This window comes from Nerophis lumbriciformis, linkage group LG18, assembly GCF_033978685.3.
Source record: "Nerophis lumbriciformis linkage group LG18, RoL_Nlum_v2.1, whole genome shotgun sequence".
Taxonomy (NCBI): Eukaryota; Metazoa; Chordata; class Actinopteri; order Syngnathiformes; family Syngnathidae; genus Nerophis; species Nerophis lumbriciformis.
Window position 1 is genome coordinate 18,903,797 of NC_084565.2, and position 19,754 is coordinate 18,923,550.

Consider the following 19,754-nt stretch of genomic DNA (forward strand, 5'->3'; position numbering starts at 1 on the left):
GACAAGCGGTAGGAAATGGATGGATGAAGATTTAACTTGTTATTTAGTCAGGTTTGGGACAGGTGTGCTGCTGGTGTAGCCACAGTGTGCACGTCTGATGTTGCTCACATGGGCTCCACTGAATGCTCAGGGAGTTTTTGCGTTTGCTCACACACATGAAAAATTAGAGGAAACATTGGGTGGAGTGCGTGAGATCGACGGGCGAATCGGTGCGGCATCTTCAGCAATGCGGACGCTGTATCGATCCAATGTGGTAAAGAAGGAGATGAACCGGAAGGTAAAGCTCTCAATTTACCGGTTGATCTGTGTTCCCATCCTCACCTATGGTCATGAACTTTGGGTTATGACCGAAAGGACAAGATCACGGGTACAAGCGGCCGAAATGAGTTTGCTCCGCAGGGTGGCGGGGCTCTCCCTTAGCGATAGGATGAGAAGCTCTGTCATCCAGGAGGAGCTCAAAGTAAAGCCACTGCTTCTTCACATCGAGAGGAGCCGGATGAGGTGGGTCGGGCATCTGGGCAGGATGCCACCCGAACGCCTCCCTTGGGAAGTGTTTAGGGCACGTCCAACCGGTAGGAGGCCATGGGGAAGACCCAGGACTTGTTGGGAAGACTATGTCTCCCGGCTGGCCTGGGAATGCCTCGTGATCCCCCGGGAGGAGCTGGACAAAGTGCCTGGGGAGAGGAAAGTCTGGGCTTCTTTGCTTAGGCTGCTGCCCACCCAATCCGACATCGGATAAGCGGAAGAAGATGGATGGGTGGATGGACTTCAAATACACCATATATAGAAATCCCAACTCAATGTTCCTCACGAAAGTGACACAAGAGGAAATAGTTAAAATCGTGAATAAATGCCAATCCAAGACATAAATCAATTGTAATGGAAGTGTTGGATCCACTATGGACTGGACTCTCACAATATTATGTCAGACCCACTCGACATCCATTGCATTCTGTCTCCCCTAGAGGGGGGGTTACCCACATATGCGGTCCTCTCCAAGGTTTCTCATAGTCATTCACATCGACGTCCCACTGGGGTGACTTTTTTCTTGCCCTTATGTGGGCTATGTACCGAGGATGTCGTTGTGGCTTGTGCAGCCCTTTCAGACACTTGTGATTTAGGGCTGTATAAATAAACATTGATTGATTGATTGATTAATTGAAGTGATATGGAAAAGTTTATTTATGATATCTCAGGACCATTAATGTGTATCAGTAGCTTATCATTTCACACAGGCACATTTCCAAACAAAATGAAAATAGCTAAAGTTGTACTGATTTATAGGACTGAAGACACCCACCAATTTACAAATTATAGACCTGTTTTTTTTCCTTCCACCATTTTTAAAATCATGGAAAAACTATTCAATAACAGATTGGAGGAATACAACCTCAGAATTTTTTTTTAACTTAAAACATTCGTATGCACGCATAACACTTAAAACCTTTAGTATATCAGTATGTGGAATTAAATTATGGAATGGATTAAGTAAAGAAATAAAACGGTGTACTAATATGATACAATTTAAGAAACTGTTCAAACTCAATGTGTTTACAAAGTACAAAGAAGAAGAACCATGATGAACATTCTGAACGTATTGATAATTGTATTCATCTCACTATATAAAATATAACTTACTTCACTATTTATTATTTCTTTATTTCTTTTGATGTTATTTTTTTTATGGAGTATATTGTGAATCAATTGAGAACAAGAAGTGAACAAGTGTTAGCAATTTCTATTTAATGGAAAAGGAGTAGGATTTAATGGGCTCTGTTCCTTCCTACTCCTTTTCGAACATGTTAAAAAGAGAAACTGGAAATTGGGATGTATCATGGAATTGTATGCACGTTCGAAATAAACTCAAACCATAACCAAATATCGTTTTGGATGGGTATAATAATCCTTGAATTGACTCATGAACCCAGTCGATTGTGTGTAATAAATGAAAAGAAAGGATGGATAAAGAAGTGCAGTACTTGGCTGCAACCAGCAGAGGCACCGTTGACCCAGTCTCAACAGAGCCGAGCATAGAAAGAGTTTGGCCAACCCAGCTTCAGGCGATCCCCTCAATGATTGGTCAAAAGAAACTCACGTAACTGCAGGGCGCCATGACTGCTACCAACTTTGGCTCATGCTACGTTTCTGCGGCAATTCTTCGTTAGTTTTTGGGCATGTAAAAATGTCCTGTTGGGCAGCAAGGGGCCGCACCCGCAAGAAATGCGAAAAACTTTAAGATGACTTTCCTCGCAACCCGGGAAGAATAACAGCTATGGGAGGAGAACGTTTTCCGCCAACACGAGAGAGCCACACACAGAAGTGTCTTGTTCAAGGTAAACACACGGCACAACGTCTATGTTTTGTTTCGGAGAGAACACACAGAAGCTAATACAAATAATAACAGAAATGAACAAAGTAATGAGAAGGTTTGACAAAGACAGACTGTTCTTGAATCTCAGTAAAACTAAGATAATGCCATTTGGTAACAGCAGAAGAGAAAATCAAACACAAATACAAACCCCGTGTCCATATGAGTTGGGAAATTGTTTTGATGTAGATATAAACGAAATACGATGATTTGCAAATCATTTTCAACCCATATTCAGTTGAATATGCTACAAAGACAACATATTTGATGTTCAAACTCATAAACTTTTTTTTTTTTTTTTGCAAATAATCATTAACTTTAGAATGTGATGCCAGCAACATGTGACAAAGAAGTTGGGAAAGGTGGCAATAAATACTGATAAAGTTGAGGAATGCTCATCAAACACTTATTTGGAACATCCCACAGGTGAACAGGCAAATTGGGAACAGGTGGGTGCCATGATTGAGTATAAAAGTAGATTCCATGAAATGCTCAGTCATTCACAAACAAGGATGGGGCGAGGGTCACCACTTTGTCAACAAATGCGTGAGCAAATTGTTGAACAGTTTAAGAAAAACCTTTCTCAACCAGCTATTGCAAGGAATTTAGGGATTTCACCATCTATGGTTCGTAACATCATCAAAGGGTTCAGAGAATCTGGAGAAATCACTGCACGTAAGCAGCTAAGCCCGTGACCTTTTATCCCTCAGGCTGTACTGCATCAACAAGCGACATCAGTGTGTAAAGGATATCACCACATGGGCTTAGGAACGCTTCAGAAACCCACTGTCAGTAACTACAGTTGGTCGCTACATCTGTAAGTGCAAGTTAAAACTCTCCTATGCAAGGCGAAAACCGTTTATCAACAACACCCAGAAACGCCGTCCGCTTCGCTGAGCCTGAGCTCATCTAAGATGGACTGATACAAAGTGGAAAAGTGTTATGTGGTCTGACGAGTCCACATTTCAAATTGTTTTTGGAAACTGTAGACGTCGTGTCCTCCGGACCAAAGAGGAAAAGAACCATCCGGATTGTTATAGGCGCAAAGTTAAAAGCCAGCATCTGTGATGGTATGGGGGTGTATTAGTGCCCAAGACATGGGTAACTTACACATCTGTGAAGGCGCCATTAATGCTGAAAGGTACATACAGGTTTTGGAGCAACATATGTTGCCATCCAAGCAACGTTACCATGGACGCCCCTGCTTATTTCAGCAAGACAATGCCAAGCCACGTGTTACATCAACGTGGCTTCATAGTAAAAGAATCGCGGGTACTAGACTGGCCTGCCTGTAGCCCAGACCTGTCTCCCATTGAAAATGTGTGGCGCATTATGAAGCCTAAAATACCACAACGGAGACCCCCAGACTGTTGAACAACTTAAGCTGTACATCAAGCAAGAATGGGAAAGAATTCCACCTGAAAAGCTTAAAAAAATGTGTCTCCTCAGTTCCCAAACGTTTACGGAGTGTTGTTAAAAGGAAAGGCCATGTAACACAGTGGTGAACATGCCCTTTCCCAACTACTTTGGCACGTGTTGCAGCCATGAAATTCTAAGTTAATTATTATTTGCAAAAAAAAATAAAGTTTATGAGTTTGAACATCAAATATCTTGTCTTTGTAGTGCATTCAATTGAATATGGGTTGAAAAGGATTTGCAAATCATTGTATTCCCTTTATATATACATCTAACACAATTTCCCAACTCATATGGAAATGGGGTTTCTATAAATAGAGTAGACATTGAAAGAGTAGAATAAACCACATTTTGGGTGTAATAATAGATGATAGTAGATCAATACAGTTTGTCTAAGTCTAAAGGTACAGGCATTGATAGCACAATGACTTGAAACAATACATAGTTTACATACTTCACACAAAAGTCATGATTTCTCCGTGTTTTTTGGTCCAAAGCTAATGAAGATTTTGGCAAAATGAGGGTAATAACTTATATTTTTGGTCGTTCTGTGTATTTTTTTAGTTCAGTTTACTTCAGTTTATGTATTTATATAGCACATTTAAAAAACAACCCCAGTTGGCCAAAGTAGTGTACAGACATACGAAAAGGAGCACATAGCGTCACATTTACATCGTAACACGAAAGGATGAATAAAATACAAATGGAATACAATGATTAGCAAATCATTGTATTCCATTTATATTTACATCTAACACAATTTCCCAACTCATATGGAAACAGGGTTTGTACTTTCACAAACTAAAAGCATGTTTTATTGTAAGTTTATGAGCTGGAGTATGTTTAGAACTTCATTTAGAATTTATATTTTGGCTGATTTTCTCAAGAAAACTAACGTCAGAACAACTGCAATTGCATTTTTCCGGACACAGACGCACACGCCTTTGGTAGCAAAGGTGGCGCCTCTTGTTTAGTGGGACATTCTCTATGCACGGCTCTGAGTTTCATCTTGTTTGGGTCCAGAAAAATAACAATAGCTTTATCGTATTGCTGAAAAACATGAAAATCGAAGATAGATTTGGCTTAAGGACTGAGTCAAAAGGAGACATTAACATGCCGATGTCTTACTACGCTAGAAAAAGAGTTCCTCAGTCTGCTCTTACAATAACAATGTAGCTACAGCTTGGTTATTATACAGGTTACGAACGTAAATGAAGTATTGAAGGATGCATTTTTAAAGCAACTTAGAGGTAAAATTGATTGCTCCTATTGGCTGCATTGCTAGCCGCCAAAAAAGAGTAAATTTTTGCATAAAACTTTTACATTAAAAAAACAACACTTTTTGTCTTCTTGTCTCGCAAAAAAAGTGCAGTTCCCTTTTGAGTGTGCATCCTTAGTTATCGACACCCCTCCCTTTTGAGTGGTCTTTTTGTTATTCTTATTTATTTTTTGATCTGCGTTGGGGTCCAACTCCGGCTAAGCAGATGGTGACAGCTGTCACAGTCTCTGTGGGCTTGGCTCCAGCTTCTAGCCTGGCACGGCTGATCCCAGATCCCTAATCAACTCACCTGCCTGCCATCAACTCATCACCTGCAGCCTATATAAATTTGGACTTCGCTCGGCGCGATCGCCAGATCGTTCACGGTTCTACACGTGCTAACGCTTCTAGCCAGTTTTTCTAGAATTCTAGCATTTGTAGTGCTGATCTGCTGTTTTTTGCTCCTCGACTTACCCCTGTTTTCCTCTGCCTTCAGTACTCTAGCCCAGAGTTTTTCAACCTTTTTTGAGCCAAGGTACATTTTTTGCGTTTAAAAAATCCGGAAGCACACCACCAGCAGAAATCATAAACTCAGTTGACAGCAAAAAGTCGTTGTCGCAATTGTTGGATATGACTTCAAACCATAACCACACTGCAAAAAGTGAAATCTAAGTAAGATGAAATATCTCAAATAAGGGTGATTTTTGCTTATTTTCTGTCTGATAAGATAATTCTTCTCACTAAGCAGATTTGATGTTAGAGTCTTTTACTTGTTTTAAGTTTTTTGGTCCTAAATGATCACAGTAAGATATTACAGCTTGTTGCTGAGATTTTATGACCTATATTGAGTAAAACTTGCTTGAAACTAGAATATCAACTGTTGCAAAGCTGTGACATCAACACTCACAAGTATAAAACTACTTTTTTAAAGTAATAATTTCTTACTTCAAGCATGAACAAAAAAAAATCATGACTCTGACACAATTGTGTCTCATAATTAAAACAGATGACAGCCAAATGGACTTTGCTGTTTTATTATCAGTGAAATAATACAAAATACGTACTCATATAGTAGTACAGTTGTTATTAGTGAGAATATACTTATTTTAAGGTATTTTTGGGTTCATTGAGGTTAGCTAATTTTACTTGTTTTGGAAAGTCTTGACAAGCCAAATTTTCTTGTTCTATTGGCAGATAATTTTGCTTAGTACAAGTAAAATACCTGTAATTTTTGTATTTTTTTTTCTTGTTTTTGAACACTGACTTTTTGCAGTGTGTATATATATATATATACACACACACACACACACACACACACACACACACACACACACACACACACACATATACATATATATATATATACTCCTCGCGCATCAATTGACTGACAGAGCACGCACTTGGCGTGATGATGTCATGTTATCGATGGAAAAATGCATTTTTAGACCATATGAGGCTAGGAGACCCCGAGAGTAACAAGCGCTTGCCTTGTTGCCTTTCCATTAAGAACAATAAATTAGTTTTTAGTATAAGTTTGCTGGTTTCAAGAAATGTAATGCCAAGCGCATATCATTATGTCAAGATAATGGCACTAGCATTTACTTCATTTAAGAATATTTTTCAACATATTGAGCAAAAAGGTCTCTCTTTTTTTTTCTACCAAAATGAATGCACTTGTTATTAGCGAGAATATAATTATTTTAAGGTATTTTTGGGTTCATTGAGGTTAGCTAATTTTACGTGTTTTGGAAAGTCTTGACAAGCCGAAAATTTCTTGTTCTATTGGCAGATAATTTTCCTTAGTTCAAGTAAAATACCCCTTAATTTTGTATTTTATTTTCTTGTTTTTGAACACTGACTTTTTGCAGTGCAACCATGCATCACTATAGCTCTTGTCTCAAAGTAGGTGTACTGTCATGACCTGTCACATCATGCCATGACTTATTTAGAGTGTTTTGCTGTTTTCCTGTGTGTAGTGTTTTAGTTCGTGTCTTGCGCTACTATTTTGGTGGCTTTTTCTCTTTTATTGGTATTTTCCTGTAGCAGTTTCATGTCTTCCTTTGAGCGAAATTTCCCGCATCTACTTTGTTTTAGCAATCACGAATATTTCAGTTGTTTTTATCCTTCTTTGTGGGGACATTGTTGATTGTCATGTCATGTTCGGATGTACATTGTGGAAGCCGTCTTTGCTCCACAGTGAGTTTTTGCTGTCGTCTAGCATTCTGTTTTTGTTTACTTTGTAGCCAGTTCAGTTTTAGTTTCATTCTGCATAGCCTTCTCTAAGCTTCAATGCATTTTCTTAAGGTCAATCACCTTTTGTTTATTTTTGGTTTAAGCATAAGACACCTTTTTACCTGCATTTACAAAGCAATTAGCTACCGGCTGCCACTGATATGGAAGAGTATTACACGGTTACTCTGCCGAGCTCTAGACAACACCGACACTCCACAACAACAACACATAATTTGCAGACTACAATTACTGGTTTGCAAAAAATGTTTTTAACCCAAATATGTGAAATTAGATAATTTCCCACGGCACACCAGACTGTATCTCACGGCACACTAGTGGTTGAAAAACACTGCTCTCGCCTGCCACAGCCTGCTCTCCCGGACCACAAAAGCCAAGAACTACAAGCTCCCTCCTTTCCCTCTTGGTTTTTCAATAAAAACCTTTGGACTTTGATTCTGCCCGTCATTTCTGCATGTGGGTACCAATGGTGACAGACAGCCTCACATAAGGATTGTGGATGATGTGCAAAATTCCACACAAATTGCAGTTTTCCTTTAAGTTCTACATCATTTGATATAGATTTGGTCCAAAACTGTTATGTCAAATCCTCCAAAACTGTTCCAAGCATTTAGACCCTGTCTACATTAAGCCGGATAACTCCTTAAACGAATAATTATTTAACCCAAGCCCCGTGTCAGCCACACAAAACCATCGTTTAAGGTCCCCCTCCTTGGATAATTTTTTACATGGGTAAGTGTATTTCTTGTATGTACGGCTCTTACCTTTGAAAAACTTTGTCCATTTTCGAAGGAGAGACAACGAGAATGCGTGCTCACGTGGATGTGATAAAAAAGGTAGCGTGTGTTTGGATTACATGACCGACAACTGAAGACTACGGAAACCAGCGAATACATTTGGACTGGCAAAGCAGAATGTGTCACTTATTATTCGCCATGTATGTCGCCGACTCAACGTCTAGGTCCAGAGAATATAAAGTCAGCAAAAAGTAATGGACAATGAAGGTGAAGGCAAACTAGTGATGAGTGTCCTGATCAGATATCTAGATCCCTAGATTGATTGATGTAAAATGTTCTTTATCACATTGTTTACTTTTAAATGTCCATTAAAGATTTGATTAATTTATGATGGCTCAGCTGTGGCTAATTGTTAACCCTTCGTGTGCATCATGATTAATTTTGTTGTATAAACAAAAAAAATATGGACAAAGGTCAGCACACCTTTGATCACAGAATCATCACAAGCTTGCTTTGGAACTTTTAGCAGGAAGCACCATGAAGGTCTGCACTACAATAGGGCCCAGATTCCAGTTAATTGAAATACCACAACACTGGATATTGTTCAGATAAGTTAAATTTAATTTAAGAACTTGCACACAAAGCCACACTGGAGGTGACTATGACTTGCACATTTTCTGCGCATTCGTACTCGGTCGTGTTGCGCCGGCGGACGGCGGACGGAGGGGGTCTTAAACGACCATTATATGTGTGTGGACAAGGATAAGGTTAGGTGGGATTTACCCTGGATAACCTTAGTGTAGAAGGGGCCTTAGGTGGTAATGTAAATGTCAATATGAAAAACCCATGATACACCAGCCATTCCATTCCGTTCATTGACTTGTCGGGCAAATATAATTGAGGACTGTCAATCCTACCATATAGAAAAGACTCACTTGATCAAAAAAATATAATTTCTTTAAAAAATATTTGGTAATATGCTTTTGTTTTGCAATATATTTTGTATTACAATACAAAAAAAAATCTTACCTTTTCTCTTCAAGTTTTGAGTCCTCTCTCTTCTCACTCGCCTCCTCCTTGTCCTCGACTTTCCCAGGATTTCTGCTGCTCTCTTTGCTGACCGAGCAACTCGCTAACTCGTGGTTTACTTCTCTAGGAGATGATCCTTGACTTCTGTCACCCCCATTTTGATGGCTATGTAGCGTCTTCCTGCCTTTAATCCTACCGTGACCTCCCATCTGAGGTGTGAGGGCGTCACCGCCGTCTCGCGGTCTGAACTTCTTGACTGGCCTGTGCTGACGATCGCCGTTCAACCTGGGACTCTTTCGCTCACTCATGTTGTTGTGTCTCTCGTCGACGTTCAGTTTTCCATTTTCTGATTCGGGAGGCTCTGGAAGGGGCTCAGAAGGATCATTGGGGCTAACGCTCGAGTGGTCCGGTGCTGACATGGGAGGATCGTGGGTATCACCAGACAAATCCATGGAACCGCCTGAGGCCTGCTTTTTGGATGGTGAGTCCAGGTGCTTTACCCCCTCTGCTGGCGTGTTCTGCATAGCTTTGCGCTGCAATGACAGCTGCCGCCCGGACTGGGCCGCGGGGAGAGGTCCGTCTTTCTCCTCGCTGGGGTTGCCAAACAAAATCTCCCTGCTAGACATCTGGCGGTGTCTCCTCAGCTGGCTAGTCCTCTGCTCCCACACGGACATGGTCATTCTCTTTCTCCTCTCTCTCCTGGACATAAAAGAGTTAGACGGGTTGAGTGGCGGGAGAGGGTGACCCTCCCTGATGCTGCCTTGCGCCTCCTCCAGGGAACAGGAGTAGGTGGGTCGACTTCGGTGAATGGCTCTCTTTCTGTACAGATAGGGCCGCCTCCTACGGCTTCCTCTGTGGAAAGGTGGAGAAGACAAAATCCATCAATTCACAATTTTTACTTTATATAAATGCTTTAAGCATGTCATTTGAAATATGTTGACACATATTGGACATATTGGTCAGATCCAGGTGTAAACATTGTGTTTACAATTACAAAGGGACCTCTAAGGTGGAACATTCCTGAGGTCGTAAACATTTTTGGAAAAATGTGCCTTTCAAGCTGCACAAAAAGTAGTTTTGCTTTTTCTCAAGCTTTCTACACTACACGTCACAATTGATAGACCAGCTTCAAACAGGGTGTTAAAAGGAAAAGAAAGGAAGTGAATTTGTGTTCAGAGTAGTGTTGTCATTAGATCATCACAGAGTTTTGTTGTTGTGTAGTAGCTTCTTTTTACATTTGTGTTACCAGCCTCTTTGCATCACATCATCAACATTAAAGTTAGGACATTTTTATTTTATTTTACAGTAATTTACTTATTTTTACACAAGTGGGACACCATTATTAACTGAGACAAACGAAACAAATGAGGCCTTTGTCTTTATACAAAACCCAAAACCAGTGAAGTTGGCACGTTGTGTAATTCGTAAATAAAAACAGAATACAATGATTTGCAAATCCTTTTCAACTTATATTCAATTGAATAGACTGCAAAGACAAGATATTTAATGTTCGAAATGAAAAATAATCATTACATGTGTTACATGGCCTTTCCTTTTAACAACACTCAGTAAACATTTGGGAACTGAGGAGACCAATTTTTAAAGCTTTTCAGGTGGAATTATTTCCCATTCTTGCTTGATGTACAGCTTAAGTTGTTCAACAGTCCGGGGTCTCCGTTGTCGTATTTGACGCTTCATAATGCGCCACACATTTTCAATGGGAGACAGGTCTGGACTACAGGCAGGCCAGTCTAGTCCCTGCACTCTTTTACTACGAAGCCACGCTGTTGTAACACGTGCAGAATGTGGCTTGGCATTGGCTAGCTGAAATAAGCAGGGGTATCCATGAAAAAGACGTTGTTTGGATGGCAACTTATGTTGCGCCAAAAAATGTATGCACCTTTCAGCATTAATGGTGCCTTCACAGATGTGTAAGTTATCCATGCCTTGGGCACTAATACACCCCCATACCATCACAGATGCTGGCTTTTGAACTTTGCGCCTAGAACAGTCCAGATGGTTCTTTTCCTCTTTGGTCCGCAGGACATGACGACCCCAGTTTCCAAAAACTATTTGAAATGTGGAGTTGTCAGACCACAGAACACCTTTCCACTTTGCATCAGTCCATCTTAGATGAGCTCAGGGCCCAGCGAAGGTGTTGTTGATAAATGGCTTTCACTTTGCATAGTAGAGTTTTAACTTGCACTTACAGATGTAGCGACAAATTGTAGTTACTGACAGTGGTTTTCTGAAGTGTTCCTCAGCCCATGTGGTGATATCCTATACACACTCATGTTGCTTTTTGATGCAGTACCGCCTGAGGGATCGAAGATTCGTAATATCATCACTTACATGCAGTGATTTCTCCAGATTCTCTGAACCTTTTGATGATATTACGGACCATAGATAGTGAAATCCCTAAATTCCTTACAATTGCTCGTTGAGAAATGTTCTTCTTAAACTGTTTGACAATTTGCTCACACATTTGTTCACACAGTGGTGACCCTCACCCCGTCCTTGTTTGTGAATGACTGAGCATTTCATGTAAGCTGCTTTTATACCCAATCATGGCACCCACCTGTTCTCAATTAGCCTGTTCACCTGTGGGATGTTCCAAATAAGTGTTTGATGAGCATTCCTCAACTTTCTCAGTCTTTTTTGAAACATGTTGCAGGCATCAAATTCCAAACGAGTTAATATTTGCATAAAATAACAAAGCTTACCAGTTCGAACATTAGGTATCTTGTCTTTGCAGTCTATTCAATTGAATATAGGTTGAAAAGGATTTGCAAATCATTGTATTCTGTTTTTATTTACGATTTACATAACGTGCCAACTTCACTGGTTTTGGGGTTTGTAGTATAAACTGCTTAATTTTTTGGTACATTTTACAATGAACATAACTAACATGACAGACTTTTTCATTTGCAAGACAGTTGGATAAGTTGAAATGTTTTATAATAGCGACAGTTTGACCTGGAACAGATCACTTCTATTTAAAATATTTACTATAAGGAAAACTGGAAATCCAAACCATTTTATCAGATTCCTGAAAAAGATTGCGTTCGACCTGAGAAGTTCCAATGTATTTTATTTCAGTAATATGAAAAATGATGACAGTAAATAGCAGATGCTATAATCAGATGCTTAACCGGCAACAGCAAGCGTTTATCAAATTCTAAATCATCAGTGAAGATGTTTGTTTGGTGACAATCAACCAAGTCAAGAAACAATATGTGTGTGTGCTATCAAAAAAAGTGAAATGCATAAGAAAATTGAGGCATGAAATGTGTGATTGTAGACATGAAGGGCATTTTTCGCAAAAGAATGAGGCTGGCGTGTGTGTCAGTGAAGGTCAAGCAGGTGTGAATGACAAAGATTCAGGTTGAAGAGTGACAGGAAGTGAGCAGTACGTGTTACTTACTGGAGTGTTGGACTCTTGTGTGGTCCGTGTTATCAATGTGCGATTGGTTGAAAACAAGACATTAGTGCTTTTGTGAGCAGAGACAAAACAGACAGGGAGACACACAGCAAAGGACACTCGCCTTTGGTAAAGAAACGCTCTCAGAATTATCGATATTACCACAACACACTTTTTGTGTGTGAATGCTGAGAGAACAAGGATATGAAACGCAGACTACGCCACTTCCACCATTGATTCAAATCCTAGAGTTGTATGACAAACATCTGCTTTTGCGAAAAATAATAATGCTTACTTTTCATTAGCACAGCTAAAAATATTGATAAATTACTGTATTGACCACTGCATCTTGCCTAAAAGCCTGAAAAAGTCAGGTCATTGTCATCCTCTTGGGATGTATACTATACATATAAACCAACAGATGGCGCCAATGACTTCTACCCAACCGTGTCAGTCATTATTGGGTTTCCACTACTGTTAAGTTTGCTCTTCTTGCAAAAAAGATTAATATACTGGAATTTTCCAAACAAACACTTAATAATTGGGGGAAAATAGTAATATTGCTTAGACTTAAATTTGGGTTGTGTCCATTAGTGTGAATGCTTGTCTTGTATCATACAGTACACATTTGAGTCCAAATTCGCACAATATTTACATGAATAATAATAATAATAATAATAATGACTAATTGTCAACTCTTTGGTGTGTGTCTCCATAGACATTGACAAACAAGATGACTCTTGTATCAGACCTGTTAGAAGACATTCACAAACACTGATCAGAGGACATTTTGAGTAGTTAGGTCACAGTTATATGATGAGCACACACAAACAGAAATGAGCTTCTATGCAAACATAAGAAGGTGTCTATCTTTGACAGGCGTTTGAATGCACCACCCCCAAGCAGTGACACATTCTTTAAGGTCATGCTTGGTGAACCTAAAAAAAAATCCTAGCAGCACAATAGGAGACATAGTCTCAGAGAATACTGTAGGATTTTCTGTATACAGTAAATAATTATTCCTATATACAGCAATCAGACGCATGCAGAAAATGTATCAGCCTGCGACATGCTGCATATTCATATTGTTATATTCTGCTGGCATGCTAGTTTCTTCCAGGTCAGCAGTGCACTGGCTACTGAAATGAGATAAGAAAGCCTTGAAGTTCAGAGCATCCTTTATGAATACTGATTTCTAATTTCTTGCGGTTCACCCCCGTGCTGTTCCATTTCAAGATGTTTCATGCTAAAAATGAGGTTGCCACGTGCTTATACAACAATGTTGTACGTGCATTTAGATTCGAGGCAGGCCACAATCCTGTGCATGCACATGCAGCTCCACCACCCGGCACAATACCCTCCACAAATGAGCAAAATCCATTCGACATCCTAGAAACCTTGCCACTGATGAATAAAGGTCCTTTTACTTCCCAGATAGAGCACACTGCCTGAAAGCCCTCACTTTTTATTCCACACATCGTATACTGTAGCAGGAAGCGTCACAAAAATATGGCCTGAAGGATTTACAGCCGTTTTATGCAGAGTACTGTACTTCTGTATTCAATGACTGCAAACTGTGAACTTTGGTGATGCAGTCTTTAGTGATGCAGCCTCCGAGCTTTTCTTCCTGGGACTCACACATACACCGTGGAGAGATGGAGACGCAACACAAAGAGCGGCTGCCAAAACAACATCTAAGTTGGGCTATTTAGTTAAAAACAGAGAACTGATTTTAAAATAATGGTGGTCAATGAAATAGAGTCAGCATGCCTGTCCCCAACAAAATATATACCGTATTCTTCGGACTATATGGTGCACTTAAAATCCTTTCATTTTCTCAAAAATCCCGCCTTATAACCTGGTGCACCTAATGTACGGAATAATTCTAGTCGTGCTTACCGACCTCGAATAAATTTTATATGGTACATGGTGTAATGATAAGTGTGACCAGTAGATGGCAGTCACACATAAGAGATACGTGTAGACTGCAATATGACGCCAGTAAACAACACCAAAATTGTAAATGTTCCATTTAAAATTAAGAACATTACACACGGCTAGGGTTGCAAAATTCCGTGAATATTCAAAGTTGGAAACTTTCCATGGGAATTAACGGACATATATGGGAATTAAAGGGAATTAACGGGAATTAATGGGAATAAACATTGAATGCAACATGGTAGATTTTGCAGCATGATTATTAGCTAAAACACTACTCCAGCAGACTTCCACTCAAGCTAGCTAGCTAGCTAGCTGGTCCTGTACTTGTTAAATTATTTTGGGGCCAATATCTCTAGCTAGCTAGGTTTATGTACCACCACAGTCTCATAATAAACCGAAAATATTTCTCCGTTGCTAATTTTCTCTATGTTAAATCCCATTAATTTATGCTAACAACTTTAGCGATCCGAATTTACCTTTTTTGTGATCTGTAAAGTTCAACTAGCAAATACTAAATCAAAACGTGTAGTTTCCTCTGCCTTCTGTTCTGCTAGCCATTCTGTTGTTATACAATAATGTATGTTATAGTTTGATTTAGTATGCTGATTGAGTGTTCAATTATTCATCTAGAATATTTCTATTAATTTGTCCATCAGTAAAATATTTTTAAAGACTACTCCAGTTGTTTAGCTGACTATTTATATCTGTGTGTGGCATTGCATTAGTGTTTTACAAGCTTCTCATCTTATTCTACAGAATAAGATGGACGGTGTCCAACTTTGAATAATCAAAAAATGGTCAACATTTCCAAACTTCCCGAGCTTAACTTCCCGTGGTAAATTTCCGTAAATTTTCCGGAAATTTACCGAAAACTTTCCACCCCTTTGCAACCCTACACACGGCACTCAAAGATCTGTCAAAATGTTTTAGTATGACTTTGAAGCTGCACCGCTTGATGGATTGTCGGCCCATTAGAGCTACCGTAGTCAGCGGTGCAAGTATTACTATGGTGTGTGTATAAAGACCGCAAAATGGCACCCATTAGCAGACATATTATCTGGTGTTTTATTTCACAAGATTATGCAAAACCAACTTTTCTTACCTTCTGGTACCTGCTGATGTGTATGTGAGATCTGCATAAGTCCTGAAAATTTGTGCACATCCGCCACTGTAGTCCGTGGCGATGCCGTAGTCAATAAGCTTCTTCTTTTTCACTATCTTCTTGTTATGGGACATTCACCCTCTGCTGTTGCCATTTCTAATATAAAGTAGTGTAAAGTTCTAACTTATATCTCGCTATGGAAGCGCTAAAAACTTCCAGTGTAGTGAGTTTACATAATTCACCCACAGAACTTTAGTTATTAGAGAGTTCCGGTCGGACGGTTTTTCACGGGACACATTTCCGTCGTTGTTGCACTAGTGAGCCACAGATGAGGAGATGCTGCTCTGTTATTGATTTAAGTAAAGTCTGAATGTTAGCGCCATCTTTTGACACTTTTTCCCCTCCTGTCCTTGCACGCTACACCGCTACAACAAATATGACGGGGAGAAGACGCTGTCGAAGGTGAGCCACGCAAATAAGACCGCCCCCAAAACGGCGCATCCTGAAGTGACTGTCAGAAAGCGGCTTGAAGATGATCTGTAAAACATAATCTGTGCAACATTTTGACCAAAGAACCACCATCACATGTTATGTAGACCACAAGGAAGTGTTTTACATTTAGAAAAAAAAACATAAAATGACCCCTTTGATGTGCCTTATAGTCCGGTGCGCCTTTTGTATGACAAAAAGACCTGAATAGACCCGCTCATTGGCAGTGCGCCTTATAATCCTGTGTGCCCTATGGTCCAGAAAATATGGTATACATTTTTTTAAACTGCAATCTACCAGGTATTTTAGGGATTTTGAAAACCCCATTTTGCAAAAAGATTTTTGTTTCAAAAAACATTTGTTAGAAAAATAATCTTGAAAAGGACAAAAATATTTGGTGTCATCTTTGGCCAGCATCATAGTGACACTGGCTCGCTCATGCCCCTACAAATACAATTGAAGTTCACCTCCAATAAATTCTAACCTCACGTCAACGGCGACGTGGACCGCAGAGCTGTGATTGGGTTGACTTTTTTTAGTACGTCAGCCTTTCCACCCCACTAAAGCACCATTCCAATTGACATTGTTCACGACTACACAAAAAGCTAAACAGCTTGTGAACGAAAGTTGTGGTTTCTAACTCTCAGGAAAACACTGCAGCAAAGTGTTGCAAGTCACGGGCTTAGCCCCTGCCAAAGGATTATAACAAGATCAAGACGTGTTTAAGGGTATGGTGTAGAGCAGGGGTACCCAAATTTGGCCCGCCAAAGGGTATCTTACCAAAATTCAATATATATTAATACCGTATTTTCCGGACCACAGGGTGCACCGGATTATAAGGCGCATTAAAGGAATCATTTTTTTTTTTTTTTCTAAATTTAAAACACTTCCTTGTGGTCTACATAACATGTAATGGTGGTTCTTTGGTCAGAATATTGCATAGATTATGTTTTACAGACCATCTTCAAGTCACTTTCTGATAGTCGCTTCAGGATGTGCCGTTTTGTGGGCGGTCTTATTTACGTGGCTCACCTTCGGCAGCATCTTCTCCCCGTCATCTTTGTTGTAGCGGTGTAGCGTACAAGAAAGAAGATGGAGCTAACTGCTTTAATGACATTCAGACTTTATTTAAATCAATAACTGAGCAGCATCTTCTCATCCGTGGCTCACTAGTGTAATAACAACGCTTGAAATGTATCCCATGAAAAACCGTCCGACTCTCTAATAACTAAAGTTCCTTGGGTGAATAATGTAAACTCACTACACCGGTATGTTTTAGCGCTTTCATGGCGAGTCTACTGACAGATATAAGTAAATAACTTTACACTACGTTATATTAGAAATGGCAACAGCGGAGGATGAATGTCCCATAACAAGAAGATAGAGAAAAAGAAGAAGCTTATCGACTACTGCGTCGGCACGAACTAAAAAGGCTAACGAGCACATTTTTTCAGGACTTATGCAGATCTTAAATACAGATCAGCAGGTACCAGAAGGTAAAAAAAGTTGCTTATGCATAATATTGCGAAACAAAACGCCAGATAATGTCTTATTTTATACACACACCATAATAATACTCGTATGTTGAAGCACAGTACAATCCATCAAGCGGTGCGGCTTCATAGCTTACCCAAGTTGTACTAAACATTTTGAAGGATACGCCTCAGTCATGGGGTTGGCCAACACTTAAAATCATTGTTTGGCTCACAGCCCATTGGCACATTTTCACTTTGGCCATTGGAGGCCAAAAGTTTGGCGCCCCTTGTGTGGAGACTACACAGTAACATCCCGTAATCTAGGCTTTACATAGGCATCTGTGTCATTAGGGGTGCTCTGCATTAAATGGCTGTAACCACTGAATGGTAAGATCCAAACTTTTACAAAACCGTTAAATGAAAACTAAGAGTCAACGCTGCAATCAAAACTTTTCATTTTCATAAAGGCAAAATCACAAAACACCAACATACTTGTAAATTAGAATCTATGTTTCGTTTCTGCAAAAAATCATGACTACTTATAGAGGCTTAAGAAAAACTCTCATCAATAAAGCTACCGGAGAACCATCAATCAAAGAACTTGACCAAAAATTAAGGCAATTCATTTCATGAGCTTATTGAAACAATGTCACTATTAAAACTAAGCATATCAAAATCTAAAGACTGTCTAATATACCGTAATAGTAGAGAATGCGCCTTTGTTGACCTATTTTCCAGAAGTGAGTACACAAAGAAAATCGAGCCTGCACACACGCTATGCTATGTACTTAACATTATACTAATAATCTCTTCTGGCAACAATATTGCTTCTTAAAGCCCATGTTAATTTCAGTAAAACTGTCTCTATGACAACAATAGAAACAACCATTTGTATGAATAACCACAGAGAAAAGGATTTAAGACTAAAATTTGGATGCAAGGAGAAGCACGCGAATACATCCATTAGTACTTGTTTTGAACAAACCTCTGACCATAACTGTTCTCCATGCTGATGGATTTTACTAGAATTTAAATCTACTCTATCAAACCGAAGACATGTGCTCCAGGCAACTGCGGAATACTTCTAGACACTGACAGTGATGGAGGGAGATGAAGAGAGTGGCAGAAAGAAGGGTTGAGGAAGTCAGACCAGAGAAGGACTTACTCTGAGGACATGAAAGAAGACAATGGGCCGACCTCCTTGGCTTTCTGGAGAGCATGCTTCTGGTTGAAAGCAGCCTCTGCTTCTTCTTCGTCCTAAGAGAAATAATAAATTTTTAAGCTAATGGACATAAAAACCAAACAATCAATTGATTAATTACTATCGACCCCAAATATACAAGATTAGCTCTCAGTACAGAAGCAAATATGTATGGGAGTTGAAATCACTGAGTAGTGATAGTGTACCTTTTACTGATTTGTGTAAGTGAGGATCAACAAATGCTTGTTTGGCACCATTGAAGAGTTAAAGCGACAGTATCACAATCCTGATTTTTGTCAAAAGTATTACTTAATCAGCATTATCATAATTCAATAAATGTTGTGTCCCATATCCTATACCAGAGGTCGGCAACCCAAAACGTTCAAAGAGCCATAATGGACCAAAAATACAAAAAACTAATCTGTCTGGAGCCTCAAAAAATTAAAAGCCGTATATAAGTCTTATAATGAAGGCAACACATGACGTAAGTGTCTATATTAGCTATAATAGCCTACTATCAAAATGAGTATGTGTCGCAGGCTGAAGCATATCTTCGTTGACAGAAATGTTGAAAGTTAATATTTATTCTACACATTTTTACAACATTAGAAACCATTAGTAAATCAGAGGCTACTCAGAAGGTCAGATAACTCCTGGAAATTACTGGATTTTGATGGCCATAAATATAGATGTGTACATCCAAGTTAAAGGAAACGTCAGGCTGTCTTCTTTTAATATATTTATTACAATCTTTGGCAAGCTAGGTAATGCTTGCTGTGGTCTGGAACAACATGGCACACAAACAACTATCAGAAATGCAGCCAATATTACATACAGATAATGTGTCGTGAGACATACAAAACTAAATTATATACAAAGAGGACACAAGTAAAGGATATTAAATGATCTCAAATATACCTACAAATGAGGCATAATGATGTACATACACTTAGCCTAAATAGCATGTTAGCATTGATTAGCTTGCAGTAATGCAGTGACCAAATATGCCTGATTAGCACCCCGATTGTAGCTGAGATAGGCTCCAGCGCCCCCCGCGACCCCAAAAG

General features: G+C 39.5%; 1 protein-coding gene across 1 annotated transcript in view; it reads right to left on the reverse strand.

Annotated features, from left to right (window-relative positions):
• Nucleotides 1-19,754, reverse strand: part of cacna1ea (calcium channel, voltage-dependent, R type, alpha 1E subunit a) — a 239,795-nt gene that overhangs the window by 75,791 nt on the left and 144,250 nt on the right. The window contains exons 19-20 of the mRNA XM_061977792.2: nt 18,652-18,743; nt 9,059-9,910 (exon numbers count right to left, since the gene is read on the reverse strand). Coding sequence (XP_061833776.2) covers nt 9,059-9,910; nt 18,652-18,743 — 944 coding nt within the window. The remainder of the gene's footprint in view (nt 1-9,058; nt 9,911-18,651; nt 18,744-19,754) is intronic.